Here is a 20,700-nt window from a genome sequence, read left to right as displayed (position 1 = left end):
TAACTTTCTTTCTTGAGTAGCATAAATTGGATGATTAATGATTGTTTTAAATTCCATAAGAATTAAAATTTCAAGTTGATTTAACGTTCATGGGCATTGGTGGGTGAAATTTTCAAATAATTTTTTTCAAAATTGTATGATACTAATTTACCAATTGGTGCTAGGTAAATTGTTGTGTTGTACGTGAAAATCAAATTATATTAGAGACCAAAGTGGAGGTTTGTATCTTTCAACGGATGAGATTGAGATAAGAAAATCTAATCCAACGAACAGTTCATAAATAATGAAATCTAATTTTGTCAGAATTAGAACTTTTTTTGGTTGAAATGCTCATAAATAAAAAAATTTAAAAAAATTAAAATAACACGTCCAAAAATCAACTTAAGAAAAGTTAACATAAAAAAAAAAAAAAATTATCGCATAATCAAATTACTACATAAATATATATATATATATATATATATATATATATAACCTCATATAGAGTCCGAAAAAAATAACCTTTCATTGGGAGAAATTCTTTTGTAAAGCTCCAAAGATTTCTCGAAGCTCTAAAATTGGCTATATCCATTATTTTTACAACCCCATATAAAGCTCCTCACTGAGAATGCTCTAAGAGAACATGAGCGTGGGGATTTGGGAGAGAGGGGAGTGAGGTTTATTTCTTGTGTTTTGACTTTGTTGAGCTCCCTTGTGCGGGTTTACATCCGAAACAGAATTCTTCTCCCAGAAAAGCAGCCAAACACATACATTATGAATGACGTGACACACAAAATACATTCCAAGTAGGTCCGCATTTCCTATGACATAAGAACGGTTAGTTCTTCAAAAACCGTCTTTCTTGGCCTCTTTCAGTCTTCGCATTTGTTTTCCGTCCCAGATTACCACACAGTATTAAATTATCAGTTGTTCAAAATTTATGAAATTCAAATCATAATGTGTTGCTTTATGGAGAATTGGAAATGATTACGACAAATTGTTATGTGAGATATCAATTGTTAAAGTAAGTAGGTCTCACAATGCGTCAACAGTTGACAGTCACTCATGTGCGGATCAACGATTGCTGCTTGCACTTGCACAACTCTAATAGAGATTCACAACAGGTTTTAGATGTAAGTCTTTGTCAATTTATATAGAAAATGAGCATGTCATGTGTACTTTTTCTTGTGCCATTACATTTTATTAGTTACTAGCCTTCATGCACGCGCTCATGCACATGGAAAAGGCATTTTTTGAATCACAGTGTGCTACACGCGACGTTTTAAATGTATTTATATGCGTAAATTGACAAAGGGAGTCAAATAAAATCAATCTCTATAAAATACATTAAGAATAGAGAAAATAATATTTAATAAACAATTGATTGAATTACATTATTGCTAGCCCATTATGAGGCTAAGCACACCCCCTCCCCCTTAGTGTAGATAACATCGTTTGTTGAAAAAAATAATCATTTGACAACTAATTTAATCACATTATTATTCGCATGCAAAAGACATTTTTTATAACCAGCATTACATGCCTTTTAAGATGTTTTGAACGTGTTTAAAAAAATAATATTAATTAACAACTGATTGAATCACATTATTGCTAGCATATTGTGAGGCTAAGCCCACCCCTCCCCCTTAGTGTAGATAATATCGTTTGTTAAAAATAAAATAAAAACAATCATTTGACAACTAATTTAATGTAATTTAATCACATTATTATCCGTGTGCGAAAGACATTCTTTATAACCGGCATTACAAGCCTCTTAAGATGTTTTGAACATGTTTAAAAATAGAGAAAATAATATTTAATAAATAACTGATTGAATCACATTATTGCTAGCCCATTATGAGGCTAAGCCCACCCCCTCCTCCCTTAGTGTAGATAATATCATTAATTAAAAAAACACGTGTTCGATTTATAACGGAGAAAAACTTGGATAAGCGTGTTTGATCATATCATCCGTTTGATTTATAACACCGTCATTTATCCTTGCATTTGAGATCACGTGTTCGATTTATAACGGAGAAAAACTTGGATAAGCGTGTTTGATCATATACACAACACAAGCACAAAGTTTCTAGTATTTTTTGTCGCATTTTACTCCACAAGATCTTAGAGCTGCGACATTGTCAACATGATAAGACAACAACAAAATTGTGGGCCTTTTTCGGGTCTACAAAATTGTCACCCTTGGAAATTAAGATAGGTTAGTCCAGAAATGGATGTCCATCAAATCTTCTGCACTTATTTTGTGTGTGATTTTTTTATGACATTATTGATTGACACATATTAAGTTTATGACAACAAAGTTAAGAATGATTAAGTTTTTTTACATATGTTAAAAATGATAGAGACCATAGAGAATTCATCCACAAAATGAGTGCAAAGGATTTGAACACAATGAAAGATTTCAATGACATAAAAATGCATCTAATTGGAATTCTAATATTCCCACTATGTTTGGATGAGGGAGATAAACTTGGAATTTGAACAAAAGTCAGAATTTATAAATTGACATGCACCAATTTTTTGTTTGGATTCAAGGACATAAAAATTAAGAATTTCTGTGTGGAAAAAAAAATTTTGAATTTGAGACCTCCAGGCTCCAATTCCCAAGTTTAAATTGCATGTAACTAGGTTTCATTTTCCAATTTATATGAATGAGAGTTTAAAAATAACAAATTCCGTATTCAAGTTCCATTGTTCTTTTAGGTAACCAAACAAAAGAATTCACAAATTCTAGAAAATAAAATTCTGTCATTTCAATTTTTGTTGTTTTGAAATTCCTTAGTAATCTTAGATTTTTGCATCCAAATAGAGTAATTTTTCGGAATCCACTGTAATTTTTTGCTTAGACATGATTAATTTCTTATTAATTGAAAGATAATTCTTAATTATCTTGTGTTATATATAATGATGGGTGGACAGCCATACTAGTCAATGACAAAAAAACCACTCTCTGCTCAGCTGTTCATGACTTAATATATAATATTTTATTTTTTATTTTTTGGTGTGGTAGGTGGTTCTTTGTCACAATGGTGGAAAAATGTTCAACCTTTGCATGATGATGTGAGTTTAAATCTCGTCGGTGACAAATCTAACAAAATCTATCGTTTGACCAAAAAAAAATAATAATAATGCATTTTTGTTTTTCTTTATGTTCTTTTGTCAATAAAAGATAGTAAAGTTTTTATTTATTTATTTTGTAGTTAGTTTTTAATTTTCTATCTATCAATTTCTTACGCGTCCTATCACGTATTAGTGTAATGCAATAACTCGGTAAGCTACGAAACAGATGTTGGGTTTTAATTTGGGAAAGAGAAAATAAATATGTTACAGTATGTCCTTGCAAACAAATTACGTGCATAAATTAGAACCTTTTTAAGGATAATTTCACTGATTATAATTTTCGACTCCTAAGACGAGTAAATTGGTGCACCTCTTTTAGTCTCTATCAAGTTATGGTAGTTATTTCATTGTAATTAGATCAAATAAGAACGCCTTTGATCGTCCATTAGCGTGTAGGGTGGTAGATGTAGAGGGTGTCCGCCTGCTCTTTAGACGCGTACTCAACAACCTAACGGCTCTTTTATCATCTTAAATTGAATCAAAATTAAATCCAAATATTTTGGTGCTAGTTAAACTTCGCAATTAGCGTGTAGGTTGGATTTTAGTAAATTTTCGAGTTTCTCAACGACTATGGACATGGAGGAGGAGATTATCGCTTGCCTTAGGCCATCTCCAACCGATGGCTGGCCAGATGATTCGTTTTAGCCCTCTAAGATATTAATATTTTAATGAACAGTACAGGGCCATATTTGCCTCCGTCTCCAACCGAGGGCCAGAGGGCTCGCTTTAGCTCTGTCACAAAAAACGGTCTCCAACCGAGGACCAAATGGTCATAGGGCCAAACATAATTTATTATTTAAAAACTACAACTTAAATGTTGTTTAAGTTTCATGTTGTTAAATGTTTTTTTTTTTTATATTATATAATTTTTATGTTGGTTAATGTTATTAATATTGTTTAATGTTGTTTCATGTTACTTAATTTAATTTAATGTTGTATAATGGCTTAGGAGGTTATAGAAAAAAATAGAATTAAAAAAAATATGAAATAAATTTTGTGAAATAGAAGTTATAGGAAAAAAAAAATAGAATTTAAAAAAAAATATGAAAAATAGAAGTTATAGGATTTGTAAATAAAAAATAATAATAAAACTGTTAAAAAAAAATATTCAAAGAATTCCTGTCGGTTATAACCGACAGGAAATCCAACATAAACAAAAAAAAAAATGGCCAGCCCTCTAGCCCTCTCCGATTCCGTGGGGCCTTCTCAGATTCCAGAGCCCTCTGACCTAGCCCTCGGTTAGAGACGGTTTTCAGGCTATTTTCGGCCCTCTGGACCTTTCGGTTGGAGATGGCCTTAGCATCAACTTTGAGGACAGCCTCAACCTTGAGGAGTGTTTTAACACCTCCATTCATCTAGTCGGCCGTCTCATCGCCAACAATGAACCTTCTCAAAACGTGGTCAAGGAACTCCTGAGGTCTGCTTGGAATAAAATGAACCTTCTCAATCGTAATAGCATCAACTTTGAGGACAACCTCTACTCACTTGCTTCTCTGCCCCGTGCCCCACCCGTGAATCCGACACTATCCGTCTCAAATATGAGGGACTCCGCATTTTTTGCTACTAGTACGGCCGTCTGGATCATTCCAGGGGATACCCCTGCCTCGCTCTACCTCTGCCTTCCAGCGAAAACAAGTACACGGACTCTCCTTGTGCTCAACCTCTGTCCAGGGTGAACCCTCTCCTCTTCCCCCCCCCCCCCCCCCCCCCCCCCCCCAGACGCATTACTTCTAGCTCTGGCACAAACGACCTGCACTGGCGACGAAAATGGGACAGCTGGGACGACAATTTTTACAGCTTACCTTATGACGATGTTGATGCCCTGGCGAACCGTTTTCTGGCGTCATAAAAAACAAGGAATTTGCCAGTCATAATGATGTGGCAAGTGTCAACAACAAACCCTTGGGGGACAGTCTGAATTCTCTGCCATTTCTGACATGTTGGTTCCCTACTCATACCTACCGAGGACCAATCCTGACACTTCCAATGTTGGGTAACCTTCCACCACACAATCAAATCCCTACCCCCTGATCTCGGCCACGTATGGCATCTGGATAGTTACGGAACCCAATTTACCAATGGCACCCTCATGGGCTTTAGCCTACCCCTATGGGCCTTGTAAAATTATGTGGGCCTACCTTGGGCCTCTGAGAAGGTTAGGGCCAGCCCAACTAACTTCAAGGTATTGGACTGCTTTTCCCCTTAAAACAAAAATCCAGGACTTGGATGAAAGTGCTTATAATCTAGCAAGTCAGATGGTTCGTGAATCTAATGGCGATGGACTTTCTGTGAGACAAAGTCCATCACCTCATGCCAAACAAACAACTGTAGCTCTTAACCCCTCTAACTTTCAGATCCGAAGTCTAGGGGTGCAAAATTCACAAGTGGATATCAGAACAACAACCGTGGTCTCAAGGCAGGTCAATGCGTCTCTTCTACCAGCTCTGGATCAGCTTATAGAGGTGGAGGCCTTTGCGAGGTGGTCATCAATCCATTGAAAGATTTGGTGGAATCAGAGGAAAAATGACTATTGGGAAGAAAACAAAGTCTTTCCTACATGGGACAAGCGGAGACTAACGGGTTTCAGCCCTGCCATCAGTTATGAAAACACTGATTTGGAATTGCTGGGGGCTTGGGAACCTCCAAACAGTTCAAGCGTTGCAGGACCTGATCCGGCAACAAGATCTCACGTTGGTTTTTTATGTGAAACTAAACTTGATACGGGGACTATTATATCTGTGAAGCACAAGTTGGGATTTGATAGATGTTTTGGAGTTCATTCACAGGGCCAATCTAAGGGACTCTGTTTGTTTTGGGTCAATGATATCAACCTGCGAGTTTTTAATTTCTTTGATCGCTCCATTGATTCGGAGATTGTGGGAATTGGGGATACTCACCACTAGCAACTTACTGGATTCTACGGCCATCCTACCACGAATGATCGTCATTTGTCCTGGGACACTCTTTGGGCTCTTGCACCTTTAAGCTCACTACCATGGGTTATCGACGGCGATTTCAACGAGTTACTCCATCCCAACAAGAATGAAAAGGCGCCGACTTGTCCGATCAACCAAATTCTTGCGTTTAGGGAATTTGGGGTGCTCGAAATCAAAAGTTCTAGTTGGGAACATGCGATAATCCCTATGTTGTAGTCACCCAATGCATTACCTGGTGGCAGGAATTTGTGCGTACTAGGGTGGCACAGTACAATCGTAATCTCCAACCACCCCCCTCTCCTAAATGGATGCCCCCCCTCCTCTCCCCAATCGACTCGTTGAAGATGAATATTGACAGAGGTTGGAATGCATTTGCAAAACTCAAGGGTTTTGGTCTGATTATTAGAGACTCTACTGGCACTTTTGTGGCTGCAAAAGCTGGAAATTTCATGGATACTTTCACCCCCTTTAGGCGTAAGCATTGGCATTTCGTTCGGCTTTGGTTTGGGGGTGTTCTAGTAGCTTTCACAATATGATTTTTGAATCTGATTCGCTTCAGACCATTGAAGCATTGCGGGTCACTTCGACTAATCTCTCCATGGTTGGGCAAATTATTGAGGATATCAAGGCTTTACAGTTGACGATCATTGAAGCTTCCTCTTCCCATTCACTCAACGAAGCCAACGCGGTTGCCCATCTTCTAGGTAGATTTGGTCTTACAGTTCCCCATGAATGTATTTGGTTGGACTATCCACTGACCATAATTTTAGATATCCTCCTTGAGGAGTCTCTATCTTAGTTTACCATCTGTAATGACCTTTGTTTAATGAAAATCACCTATTGTTGCATTAAATAAAATAAAAAGAAAAAGCAAAAAAGGTGATACATTTGCAATTAGTGGAAACTCGAATGGTGGATATGCATCCATGATATTTTTATATGTTGTTCTACATCTCTACAAATTTAAAAACTTGTAATTAGATTCCAACTAACGGCAATTTATTTCATTATAAGTAGGAAAATGTTCCGACTAAGGATAATAAATTTGTGAGCTTAGTCTTACTTCATCGAAAGCAGAGGAGATGAAGGATTCAAAAGAAAAATTGATCTGCAAACGGAAAGGAATTAAAAAAGAAATTTGGACCATTTCTCGATTTATGCATGTCATTCTTGCGCAGGAGCCATGCTAATCTTCTATGTATTATTTCAATTTTATTGAATGTCCCCGAAGGGATAAGCTTCCTTTCAGACGGACAGTATATAAAGCACTTATAGACAGAAGAGTCGGTCGATGTAGGACTGCTGCATAAACACGATTTAAAACGCACCCTTTAAAGCGTGGTTCATCACCATAAATGCATAAGTCTTATTACTTGTGGGTCCCAAAACTCACAAGCAGCCCGTCTAGCTCTTCATCAAGGCCAAGCGTTGGGTATTTTACATACCTCTTAGCCTCACTCTCTACCCATAAGATACTTTGTTTGTATATGTTTGCAGAGGTTCGTGAATGAGACTTAGATCTGGTGTCTACTTTCTCGGTTCGAAGTTTGGCTTCCTCCAAGGATGTGACAACAGCGACGATGTGGTCTTGGCTACTGGAGTTTAGGGATTTTTATTGTCTATTTTCTGATGCCTTTGGGCCTAAACTTGAGTAGGTCTCCCGTTGTATATTGGGTTGTTGTTCTCATATTGTTTAGGTCTTTTACTTTCCCTGTAATTGTTTTTTCGATCCTTTTTTAGCCTTGTACTAGTTTTTATCATAATGAAAGTTGACTTTGTGATAAAAAAAAATAAAAATAAAAAACTCGGTTCGTAGAGCGCAATGATCTTAGCGTCCATAAATGCAGAAGTCTTCTTACTTGTGGGTCCCCAAACCCCCAAGCAGCCCGTCTAGCTCAGTTGGTAGAGCGCAAGGCTCTTAACCTTGTGGTCGTGGGTTCGAGCCCCACGGTGGGCGATTATTTTCTTTTTTCTCCTTTCATTTATTTTTTTTGGATTACTTGTTCAAATTAAATTGTAGACCATCTACGTTAGTGAGGTCAATTGGTCGGAACAATTCAACTATATACTCTCTTTCTATATGAATCAGATCAATGGACCAAAATTAATGTGCTCATTTTTTATGGGTTTTAAGTCAATTGACAAGAATAACGTAACGTATTCACACTTTTTTGGACCCAAGTTCGAATGATCATCGATAGCACTTTACCATAAAGAATAACCAAAAGATCTAAACCCTGAAAAACCTTTTGACCGAGAGAGTCTCCATTCATATGAGAACATGGTGAGCAAACCAAAAACCAGACTCAATGGTGAGGCTGAGGTTGAAGGGAGGAAGAAGCTTGCTGGATGAGAGGAATGCCTCCAAACTTGCAGACCATAGTTTGTTCTGAATGTTGTTCAAGATGGGCATCCATGGTTGAAAGAGATTATGACTGCTATTCTGATGGTGCGGGATATGCCGACTGATTGAGGAAACAAGGCCAGGATCCAAGAACAAGCTTCTGCGGGGAGAAACGTCTGAAATGAAGTTTCCTGCAAATCCCGTGCAGCACTTAGATGAGTCGAATTCAATTTCTTCTGTTGAATTTCGCTAGTCAAGTAGCGAGCAAAAGACAAATTATAATGGTGTGGCAAGGCATGTGACAGATGATATAATCTATAGTATCAGATTGCACAATTATGGATTTGCAATTGAAATGAAGCTTCAGAATACTAATGTTTGCAACAATGCTGAAGATTTCTGATGTCTAAGAGACCCAATTAGTCGTTGTCTGTATACTGTAGCTTTATTTCTTCCATTGCTTTTCCATCAGACTCATCTCCTTATAAAATTATTTATAGATAATGTCCGTAGAAGTTAAACCAAGCCATAAATATGATAATATCTGTCCAGATACTCTGACTTCTCCAACAGATTTCATAATCTTAAAAGAAGAGTGACATAAAAGTTGCTCTATCACTTGATACATTAAATTAATAACACATCATACATCACTACGCGATGCATGAATGAATGGTTACCTGAACTGGACTCGGTAGTGGAACAACTCCCTCCAATGCAGCATTCAAGGAAGGGATGCACTGAAACTTTTCAAAACAAAGATGCAAATCACTTCCATCACGATTTTTCTATTAATGCCAACAAAGCAGGTGAATTAATGATCAACTCCATAGTTGATGCATCTGCAGAAAAACCACTCTCCACCATTTCTTGAATAAGTCTCATCGCCCTCGATGTCTCATTGTTATTGATAAACCCTCGGATAATTGTGTTGTACGTGCAACCATCTGGAGAACAGCCTTTCCCTTTCATTTTCCTTAGCAAGTTTTCTGCTTCACATGTTAGCCCCCCCTTACAAAATCCACTGATCATTATAGTATATGTCCTGACATTAGGTTGAGTTCCTTTTGATGATAAACTACGAAAGAGATCCCATGCGTATTCTACTTTTTCAGCTTTGCACAATCCTTCAATAAGAATATTGTAAGTTACAACATCAAAATCCAACTTCTTCCTTTCCATCTCTTCCAACAATTCAACCACCATAGAAAGTTGGTGGCTTTTACAAAGGCCATCCAACAAAATATTTTATAGGTTTGAACATCTGGAAGTTGGCCACGAGCTTGCATTTGAGAGAACAAGTTTTTTGTATCTTGTATTCTTCCCATCTTGCGAAACCCATCCATAAGAGTGTTATAAGTAATAGTATCTGGAACCACTCCCCTATGAAACATTTCTAGAAAAAAGCATCCAGGCATCATCCATGAATCAAAGAGTTATAGGTCGTGACATCTGGGGCAATACCCTTACTCTTCATTTCTGAGAAGAGCTTCAGTGCATCAACAACTAGAGTATCCTTGCAAAGACTGTCAATGACCGTGCTATAGGCAACTACGTTTGGCTTGCAAGCCCCTTCTTCCATCTTCTTAAGCAATTGGATTGCTGCAGTGTTGTTACCTTTCAAGCAATGGCCCTTTACTAGGGTACCGAAAGTAACCACATTCGGTTTACAATTACCACTATCCAACATTTTCTTGAAAAGTGTTGCTGCCTCAGCCACTCTATTCTGGAGAATAAAGCCGTTGATTAGAGTGTTGAAGGCCGCGACATTTGGTTCAAAACTCAATTTGAAGAAGTTTCCCAAGATAGACAAGCCAAACCCCATTTTCCCAAACGACAAAAGCAATTAATGATAATGTTTAGTGTATAAACATTAGGACGAATTCCGGACGCAAACATTCTGTTATTCAACGAGACGACTGTCGTGTAATGCTTCAACTTAGCAAGTTGACCCAACACTTGAGTGAAAAGGACAACGGAAGGCAGAGGACGCCTTTGAAGCATTTCGTCGAACACGTCGAGAGCATCCTCGAGATTAGAGCATGCTCGAGATTAGTGAATTTCACAAGCTGGTGTTGTTGGGTGCTTCTAGATTCGGTCGAGAAGCTCGAGAGTGAAACAAAGCCAAGTAACTGTTGAAGAAAACAACAGAAGAAGATTGAAAAAGACAAGACAGCATACCAAGCCTCCTGCTGCTGCTGCCGCCATAACCAACCTTCAAAAAAGAAGAAGAAGAAACAGCAATCGTTCCCATCATCGTCTTCAGCATTTTAAGTCAGAAAGTTGAGAGCAATTGTTGCTCACAAATCAAAGAGTTGTTGCAGGACTGTTTGTGAGGATTCAGGAGCATGTATTTCATGTTTTGTTCTAGTTCTAGATTTACGCAAATTAAAAATAAATAAACAAATCAACCAGAAAATATGGACTTAAATTGGATAAAACCATGCATGTTATAATCCAAAAGCAATGTTATTTAGGCCCTCAAATCTAAGAACTCTTTATTTTTTTAGTCATTGGTTTATATTCTTTATAAAAAAAAAAGCAATTGGTGGTAAGTCATACTTATCCATCTTTTTTAAAGACCGGAAAGATTCATAGTGTCATTTCAGCCTTTCCCTGATCACAGTCAAATAGACTCACTAATTTGGAGCTGTGATTAGTTTTTTAATGGCATAGAAATGCATCTAATTGGAATTCTAATGACCCAAAAAATATGGACTTAAATTGGATAAAACCATGCATGTTATAATCCAAAAGCAATGTTATTTAGGTCCTCAAATCTAAGAACTCTTTATTTTTCTAGTCATTAGCTTTTATTCTTTATTTAAAAAAAAAAAAAAAAAAGGCAACCGGTGGTAAGTCACAGTTATCCATCATTTTTAGTAATCAGAAATATTCACAGAGGCATTTCAGTCTTCCCTTGATCACAGTCAAGTAAACTCCCCAATTTTTGAGCTTCTAACCTAGTCATTAGTTTTTTAATGGCATAGAAATGCATCTAATTGGAATTCTAATGACCCAAAAATACAAGCTATGGTAAAAGCAAAAGAGTAACTTCGTTAAAACCTTGCTCAACGAGAATATATGCGATTAAATCCCAAACAAAGAAAGAAAAGTATCACAACTCAGTGCCAATTTCATAGTTACTCAATAATGTGTTATTGCATGTTACCTAAAAAATAACGTGTTATTGGAAATCTAGTAAAAAACAAACTAAAAAGAGACAAATATTAATGGCAGTTCTCGAGGCTTTGAGCTAAACAACACGATGTTATTATTCACAGAATGAAGAATGACTAAGTTGTCGGTACCTAATTGAATACATCCGGATTTTTAAGGATTTTTAATAAACTATCTTAAAATTCTAATTGAATACATTTTGAATTTCAGAGAATTATTTATAATTCTAATTGAATACCCCTAAATTCATTAAAAGAATTAAAATCCCTCAAAATCCCAATTGAATACACCCCCCTTAGAATTATCATTCAAGATGTGGTCAAGAATGTTGTATACAATGTGCTATTCTTGGCATTGGAACAAAGAATGTCATCACATAATTCCTGCAGTCATATTCTAAAAATTTTGAGTTGTGAATTTATGATCCATACCCTGTGAGAACTCTTTCAGGGATCGACATCCTACTGTTTCTATGGTGGTTTCAGTTTTTTGTTTGTTCAACATTTGATGTATTAGTATTACAAGTATTAACGAGGATGATAGACAATTCTTACGGGCATACTTTGATTGCCATGAACATGAAATGAAAGCAAACTCTCACAACTGAAGAAAACGGTAGTACAAAACTGGATTTGGTCAAGTTGGCTAGTGTGCTTCGTCCTTTGCATCCAAGTTTGAATTTCCCTCTCCGTAGATTTGTCAAGGTTCGGAACAATATGGTCCATTGTTCTCTCAGAAAAAGGCTCCAACAAGGGAGAAATTGTAAGGTACATACTCGGACCACTTGGCAATTAATATACCACACAAAACCCCCACAGCGACACGCACTTGTGTCTAGTGCCCGCCCTACATAGATGTCCAGACTGTTATTCAAAATCGGGCATCACTTTCCACAAACATCACTAACTAAGCAAGTATGCAAGATCCATTGCATCCAAGTAACTTGGGGAGCTCACCAGTGCTTCACCTGTTTCATGGCTCTTCCAATACATCGTTCGAGTACTCCTTACCAGCAACACCCGATGCTCCATTTGATAACTGGCTTGTGCTGTTGGAACATGAATATGTGGAGTATGTGGAAGCAGGGTTTCCCCGCGAATTCCGAGTCTGTGTAGCCGTGCTACTTCTTATCACCTTGAGGCGAGCCTTTCTACCCTATGGTGGAGCAACAAATCATAATATCTATTAGTCTCTTGTTTAAGGACTTTGACAAATAAAAACAGGGAAATGTCTACTATTTGAAAAGATGACAAATAATTAACTTTCCCATACACTTCTCCAGATGAGAAGCAAACCTCCCAGCCGCGATAGGCCGACCACAAATCATGCACTCAAACACTTCGCTAGCTACAGAAGGATGATTCTGCCCAAATATGTCAACCACGTACTTGCTACTACAGAACCACTTACCGTTAAAGTCATTAGACCTAGTAATGTGTGATTCCAAAAGGTCAAGAACAGATAAATGTAAAATCATCTACACATGGATGAAATGCTTCTCCTTGCAATTTTTTATTTTAATTTTCTATTAACAAGACACTATTCTAAACTACTCTAATTTACGCGGTGGAGGATACGAACTAGGCTGCAAAGGGGAGACACAATGCCGTAACCAACTGGCTTAACCCACATCTCCATCTCAATGCATCTAAACCCATAACAACTCAAAACCCACAAAAATTTTCCAACCCATTTCTCAAACAAATTCAAACCAAAGGTTCAAAATTTCACCTTATTCCAGGTCAGAAACCGCGAAAGCCAAACGCAAAAAGAAGCAAAATGGAGTTGCTTTAAATGTGAAAGGGGAAATACCTGAGCATCGGAAAAAGAGGACTTATCATTTCTTCAATTGGAAGCGACATGGCGGAGCTAAATTGGTCTTATAAACCTACCCAAAATACAGAAAACTTATCAAAATTCATCACCAACCAAAAGAAGAAACCATATTATGTATATTATATTTCCAAAGTTCTATTCAAATTAGAATCATCAATTATCTAAGGTATATATTCTCAATTCTTGTGCGAAGAATGATGATAAGAGAGAATGTAATATGCAGTAGTCCACTAAAGATCTATTACCAGTTCGCACTCGTAAAGAAAAACTTGAAGATGATAATGGCATTGAAAGAAGATGAGATAGTAGGCCACCGTTTTCAAACCACGCCCGTATGACAAAGAACTATATCATCCCGGGGTTCCATCATCTTCCTTTAGAGGAGCATCATCATGCCAAATATGCTTAGGAAATTGATGTGAGCTAACATCTATTGCCTCAGACATTCGCCTCTTAAGTTCCACAATAAGGACACCAATGAAGCCACCATATTCAAACCATATAAGTCAGTGCAGCACATATATGTGTGAATTACACATTCGTGTTTGTAAAGAAACTCATCCGCACCAACATAAAAGCCACCATATTCAAACGAAATAAGAATGATTAAAAAAAATTAAAAAAACACCATCCTCCAAGGGTTACCTACATGATACATCTCTTGCGTCAACATGAAGATCAGTATGACATCGGAAGAATACGAGAAAAGCATGCCATGGCTTTTCACTCATGCCAGAAAGGCCCAGTAATTGATGCAAAGCAACTGTTCCCTTAGGTAATTCGACTTTACAGTTCCACACCACAGCTCGCCACTGCATCCACAAAGCCTACAAATGAGTCTGTCCTGGCACGTTGTACTAACAGCTACTTAGGATTGATTCCACAAGTGTCTTGATAACGAAGGCTGATTAAACAGAAAGCTTTTTTCCACTGATTCACGCAACCGAGAAATGGTAAAAACGGAGGATACAGACCAGTTGAATAATGCATCAATAATACACAAAGAACTGATTTTTCTTTTTTGTACAACTAATACATTTAAAATGACATCATGAAGTACATGAACTATTGAGAAACTAATCTGCAACTTTGATTCTCAAAACTTTCAAATTTTGTTCTTTATTTTATCTGCCCCTCCCCACTCACTCTCCCTCTCTCATTAAAAAGTTTATGTTGGAGACAAATAAAAATAATGAAACGAAAAGAAACATCGGAAAACACCTCGAAAGATTTAATTGCACACATCTTTCCATTTGTCAGCTACGATCTTGCGATCGGAACCACAAGAGCTTAACGTATCTACGCAAGCGTCAAGCTGGAATCTGAATAACGAAAATGAGACAGCATGCCAATGGAAGAGGAAACTGTAGATGCAAGTTTGTGCCTCCTATGTCGAAAGTAGGTTTCTACAGACCAAAATAAGCAGTACGGATGGTTTTTAAGCCCAGGAATAAAACATATTCCAAAAGTGCTTGGTCAAAAAAATGTCAGTTGCCAAAGCAATACATGTTCTATAAGTAATGCCAGGGATAAGTCTAGAGAATAATTCAGAGCAAACAAGATTTAACAAAGAAAATGGGAGAGATGAGAAAAAAATTGCAAAATTTGTTATTTCTGAAACGTGAATACATTATTCGGTTATGAAAGAGTACCTATAAATGTTGCACTTATGATGCTTACCATGCTGGATTGATCCTCTCCATACCATCCGAAAATGTTGAAGATGTAGGGATAATGTGTCTTCCATGCTGCAACGAAACATTTGATCAATACGCTATGATTCTTATATCTATCATGTCTTTTATTTTTAAGACTATTGAAGTTAATCAGATGCAAAAATACCAGAGAGTGAAATGCCGAAAAGCACAAGTTTGTACGAGAGAGCTCATATGATGACTTAGTCATTTATCTGTATGCAGGGAATGTGAGATATCTTGGCCCAATGTTGTCCGGTCCTGTTCTCATACCTCTTCTCCAGGGTGGAACAAGAGTAGATCTCCAAGAAAGAAAGAGATGGTGGCAAACCGTCTTCTGGCAGGAGCTGAAGATTTGGACACTGCGAAATGGATACCTGTTGAAGAGAAGTGAGGTGTTCAAGTCCTTTTCCGTCCAACGATTTCAGACTTGATAGTCCAGTGATGCGGACAGAGTTAAGAGTAGTAGGGAGCAGCTGTTCCTTGAGCAACATTGCCCATATCTCGCCACCAATGCTAACTTGTCTAAGCGAGACAAGTCCTTGCAATCCCCACTCCACTGAAGGCCTCACTCTGTCGCAATTTCTAACATACAAATACTGCAGGTTGGGAGGCAAATGACACAAGATTTGGAAGATTGTATAGGCCCAACGCTCGAAGGGCGGTGAGGGTGCGAATTCGTTCGGGGAATGACTTCAAATTCTTGCATCCATTGACTTGCAAGTGTCTCAAGTTGGGAGTGGGCAGTCCTCTGTCGGGAAAAGACGCCAGATTTGGACAGTCGTAGATTCACAGGTGATTGAGATGGCTTAGGTTCTGATCAACTCCTTCAACAGAAAAGGATTCCAGAATCTCACAACCATTGATTGCAAGAGTTGAAAGTTTGGGGAAAACGCCCAACGGGAACGACCTCACCGAACAAAAACTCTTTTCTATATCCAAATACTCAAGTGATGTCAATTCGGCCATCATCTCATGTGATAGGAACTCTAATGACGACATGGTTGGGCAATTGCTGAGAGTCAAGCGTTCAAGATACTGCATTTTGGGCAAGCACTGTATTGCAGCAAAATTAAAAATGCCAAGTGTGGACAAGAACTTCTTCTCTACTCTCTCTATTAACGGTAACAGACCGGGGCATCCATTAATATGTATTTCTAACGAATTCTGTAAGTAGTCCATGTTAAGACTACTGGTGCTGCTACTAGTAGTGGCCCATTCATCATGCAGATGTAGAAATTCACACCCAGACACCCTAAGTGTTTTCAAGCAAGGAAGACGATTAGGCAAGTATCCTCTCAGCTTCGGACAATTCCTTATTCTCATCTCCTGGAGACACGGAAAGTCTGAACATTGACCTCCACTTGGACTCGGCAGCCAATCCTCCCACTCTGGCATCTCCTCAAACTTTAGCGTCTTCAGAGACTGAAAGGGCTGAATTACAGAAGCTCCATTACGATCACCATAGAACTCATAACCAATCGTCCTAACAAATTCCACCCTTATGATACATAGCTCTTTAAGAGTGGGTAGCTGCCCAAAACTTGGCAAGGACAAACAATACCTACAATACACATGAACTGTATGTTAGAGAACGAATTAGAGCTTTGGTAACGTAATAAACCCCCAAGTGTTTCTGCTGCTAAAGGCAAACCATTGCACTTGCGTGCAATTTTCTTGCCAAGTTCTTCCAAAGTTGGATGTGCATTGTGGTTTTCATTTCTAAATGCATGTTTTGCAAGTAACATCCAACAATCTTCATGTGACAAAGGTTCCAAGTATTGAATGGGAACATTTTTCATGAGAGATGTGACATTTTCACTTCGTGTTGTCACGATGACTTTACTTCCTCTTGCCCCGGAAGTAAAAGGAGTTTGCAGGCACTTCCAATCAAAATATTTCTCATTCCAAAGGTCATCCAACACAGATAAGAATTTCTTTCCCCTCAGTTGTTCTCTAAGTTCAACTTGAAGCAAATTCAAATCTGTCATATTACAAGGTGTTGAAGTGACTGACTCGAGAAGAGTTTTAGTCACCCTAATAGCATCATAATCTTCTGAAACACATGCCCAAGATTTAAGGGTAAAGTGCTCCTTCACCTTGTCATCATTGTAAATGACTCGAGCAAGGGTCGTCTTGCCAACCCCGCCCATACCAACAATGGTGATGATAGATACATTATCCTCGCTTGCATCATCAGAGAACAAGACTTTTGATAAATTTTCTTTATCCTTGTCTCTTCCATATACAAAAGGTTCATGAATCAAGGAAGTTGTTGGAGTTCTTTGTGAAACCTTCCTCCCAACAACTTCTGTCAGACCAAGGGCAACTTTCTATTGCACAAAGTCATCCAGCCTTTGTAATAACCCTTGTATCTCAACATTCATGCTTTGATAAAAATGACTACGAGAAGTAGAGAAGAAGTTCCACACCTTTTTGGTTAATTTCTCGGTTTGACCTTCACCTTCCACCTTGCATCGCAAAGCTTCAGTGTCGATCTCATCCAGTAAGTCCTCCGCGTCAAAGACAGCGTGCTTGAGCTCATCAAGCCATTCTCTCACGGCAGGGTTTGAAATTTGCTTCTCTTCCGCATCATTGAGGACTGCACAAAGGGTGAGCAGCGTCATCTTCAGTTTCATGAGGAGTGGTTCATCCAGCTTCTTCTGTCGGAACAAGTCACCAAAGTCGGTTGAAGCAATGCGCTCACACAGCACCTGGATGAAAGCGGATATAAAAGCATGTCCAATCAAAGCGGCAGCCATTTTTCTCTTGGTTGCCAAGTTTGCTAATAGCTCAATGAAGAATGAAAGGCTTTTTAGATTGTAAAATATATGCATCCCAATTTGTAATGAACTTGTGATTGATGATCAGTTGACCGAAAAAAAAACACTTCTGATTGGTCGATCTCTTGTAATCAACCTTTGAATAGTCATGAACAACAATAACTTTTGAAACTTTCAAAGCTCAACTGGGGAAAACTCAAATTCTAGGTAAACCTACCTCAACTTGTTCTAATCCTTATGCCAAATATGAGTTTTAACCCAAAACTCGTTTTTTGGCCAAATTTAAGCCAAAATTTTTCCTTAAGTTTGTAGGATGACCCACCATATATGAGTATTTTTTTTAGTTTTATATTATAAATTCATTGAATTCAATAATTAAGATCTAATATGATAAAATCCAATGGTAAAAAAAAGATCCAACAATCCAAATGTAAATCGGCCAAACTAATTTTTAAAAAATGTTTTCATGTGTTTCATATTCTTTTATAGTGTTCCACAAGTTTCGTAGTGTCGATTTAATGATTTTTTAATATTTATCGGAATCTAAATATTTTTAAGTTAAATGTTAAAAAAATTAAATTAGGATAGACTCTATTTTTTTTAAGTTACTTTAAGAAAAAAAAAATATTCTAAATTCATTCTTTTATAATCTCGGACTAAATATTTAGGTTAGAGTAGAAAAATTATTTTTGCCAAGTGACCCTTTTCCAGCGTGGGACTAATCTAACAAAATCTATCGTTTAACTAAAAAAAAATTGTTTTGGGACTAAAATTTAAAATTTCCTTGGTTAAAAATGGAACCACCATCTTTTACTCTCTATATAAATGACGCCAAAACAAAATAAAAATATTACATAAACCCCAAACCCAAAACTTGAAATTCCAATTTCCTTTTCCTTTATATTCTCCACGCTTTCCACGCTTCCAGCAAAACCCAACTTCCATTTCCTCCGCATTTTTCTAGATCCAGTGTATCGCTCCTCTCCCTGCTTTTTTACTCCACCTACGTGTCCAGATCTGAATCCGCCTCTTCCCTTCCCCTTGAATCTCGGCCGTCTCCTTTTCCCTTTCCCGAGGTCTCCCCTTTTCAAATTCAGATCTCCTCCACTCCATTTCAAAACCGCTTCCCAAACTCTCAATTTCCTCGCTTCTCACTTTCCAATCAGATCCACATTTTCTTGGGAAACAAATACCTCGAAGCGCCGCCGCCGCCGCCGCCTCCTCTTTCTCCTCCTTCAACAATGGCGAGGTTCATCGAACTCCTCTCTGCTTTGCTTCTTGCATTTCTCCTAGTCCAATTCAGCACCGCCGCATCCTCTTCCTCTCCGCCAGTGCCCTCCCCGACTCCGTCGCCGCAACCCGCTGCCGATTCGCCGTCTCACATATCTCCATCGCCGATTTCCCTCACTCCATCTCCGTCCAACACACCGGCGCACTCACCAATTCCTTCTTCTCCTCCCGCGCCGCCGCAGTCGACTCCATCGTCGTCGCCTGACAGCGAGCCTTCTGTTCCCGCTCCGGCGCCGTCGGATCCTAGCGACAACAACAATGACATGAACGCCGACGACAACGGAGCTGAGAACTCCTCCGGGGGAGGAATGAGCGGGGGAAAGAAGGCGGGGATCGCGTCTGGAGTTATCGTCGGAGTCGGTTTGGTAGGGCTCGGAGGATTTGTGTACAGGAAGCGTCAAGATAACATACGTCGATCTCAGTACGGTTACGACGCCAGGAGAGAGTTTCTCTGAAGAAACACTCAGTCGTCTTCTCATACGCAAAGCTCTTCTACTTCTAGAGGTTACTGTGAAGTCGTCAATTTTCTGGTATTAATTTCTCGTAGTTTGTTTTGTTAAATTCTGGGTTTGGTATATGATTGAATTGGGGTTTTGCGACGGTGAAAAAATGGTGATTCGATTCTTGATTCTTTGGTGCGTCGGTGGTGGTGGTGGTGGAGTGGTGATAGGTAGATTTTTTTTTTTATTATTTTCTTTTTAATTTTGGGCGTAAAATACTTGATATAATAATTGAATTTACAGATTCAGAGTTAATCCTTTTGCTTTTTTTTTTTTTTTAATTTATAATATCAAGTTTTTAATTACTGAGAAAAATGAAGAAAAAAAGATCTGATAAGTATCTGCCATTTTAATTGCGATTTAGATATATAATGTGATAATTTGATTCAGTTTATCTCGTTAAATATCGTAAATTAATTGAATACAGTTTATAAATAATTGATAAAATACAAGTCAACTCAAGTTTTGGGAAAATTGGTTAAGATGGAAATATTTTGAAACGAGTGATTTGGATTTGATTAATAACTTGAAATTATAAGGTATTTAGAATTTGAAATTTGGTACTTGTTATTTAAATATTCCTTTTAAATTAACATAGAGAGTTGACAAAAAATAGGATTGCGGGTAACATTTGGGGAATGTTCTGTTTGCTGGAAAGAAAAATGTCGACTTTGTGCCAAAAAAAAAGAAGAAATTGTTTGAAAAGTGAAAACTTGCCCAACTATAACTTTTCCCTCCTTTTTTTTCCTTCTCTCCTTTTTATGCTTTGGTGGCTTTTACTTTTGCTTCTGCATCTTTAAAGTACAACCTCTTCTGTGCGCAAAAGAGCCCTCCGGTCGAAATAAATAGGGAAATCGATTAAAATGATCATTTTTTATATTGGGTCGGTTTGTTGGTAATGGATCTCTTTCATTTAGATCACCGAATCAAGTAATTTAGATCATTTAAATTTCATCTAATGATAAAAAATTATTACAACTTTTAAGGAGTCATAACAAATGTGGCCGTTAGATGAAA

At 37.9% G+C, this 20,700-nt stretch overlaps 2 protein-coding genes, 2 non-coding genes and 1 pseudogene across 4 annotated transcripts; 2 read left to right on the top strand and 3 right to left on the bottom strand.

The window, feature by feature from the left end:
* Positions 1–7,188: 7,188 nt before the first annotated feature.
* LOC125479528 lies at positions 7,189–7,291 on the bottom strand. Its single transcript, XR_007260089.1, has one exon. It is a non-coding gene; the product is annotated as a U6 spliceosomal RNA (small nuclear RNA).
* Positions 7,292–7,940: 649 nt separating this feature from the next.
* TRNAK-CUU lies at positions 7,941–8,013 on the top strand. The gene has a single exon. It is a non-coding gene; the product is annotated as a tRNA-Lys (tRNA).
* A 15-nt stretch (positions 8,014–8,028) lies between these two features.
* LOC103927849 lies at positions 8,029–10,783 on the bottom strand (annotated as a pseudogene).
* Positions 10,784–15,313: 4,530 nt separating this feature from the next.
* Positions 15,314–17,872, bottom strand: LOC125479445 (putative disease resistance RPP13-like protein 1). The gene is made up of 4 exons (XM_048588722.1): positions 17,575–17,872; positions 16,773–17,421; positions 15,936–16,674; positions 15,314–15,709 (listed from the first exon to the last, which is right to left on the bottom strand). Exons 1-4 carry the CDS (start codon positions 17,870–17,872, stop codon positions 15,314–15,316), a joined length of 2,082 nt encoding a protein of 693 aa, XP_048444679.1.
* A 930-nt stretch (positions 17,873–18,802) lies between these two features.
* On the top strand, positions 18,803–19,938 carry LOC103927848 (proline-rich receptor-like protein kinase PERK2). Its single transcript, XM_009336809.3, has one exon. The coding sequence runs from the start codon at positions 19,135–19,137 to the stop codon at positions 19,636–19,638; it is 504 nt and encodes a 167-aa protein (XP_009335084.2). The 5' UTR covers positions 18,803–19,134; the 3' UTR covers positions 19,639–19,938.
* The last annotated feature ends 762 nt before the right edge of the window (positions 19,939–20,700 follow it).

This window comes from the organism of the source record quoted next, unplaced genomic scaffold (assembly GCF_019419815.1).
Source record: "Pyrus x bretschneideri cultivar Hongxiangsu unplaced genomic scaffold, Pyrus_bretschneideri_v1 Contig29, whole genome shotgun sequence".
NCBI lineage: Eukaryota > Viridiplantae > Streptophyta > Magnoliopsida > Rosales > Rosaceae > Pyrus > Pyrus x bretschneideri.
This window is presented reverse-complemented; position numbering and strand designations above follow the sequence as displayed.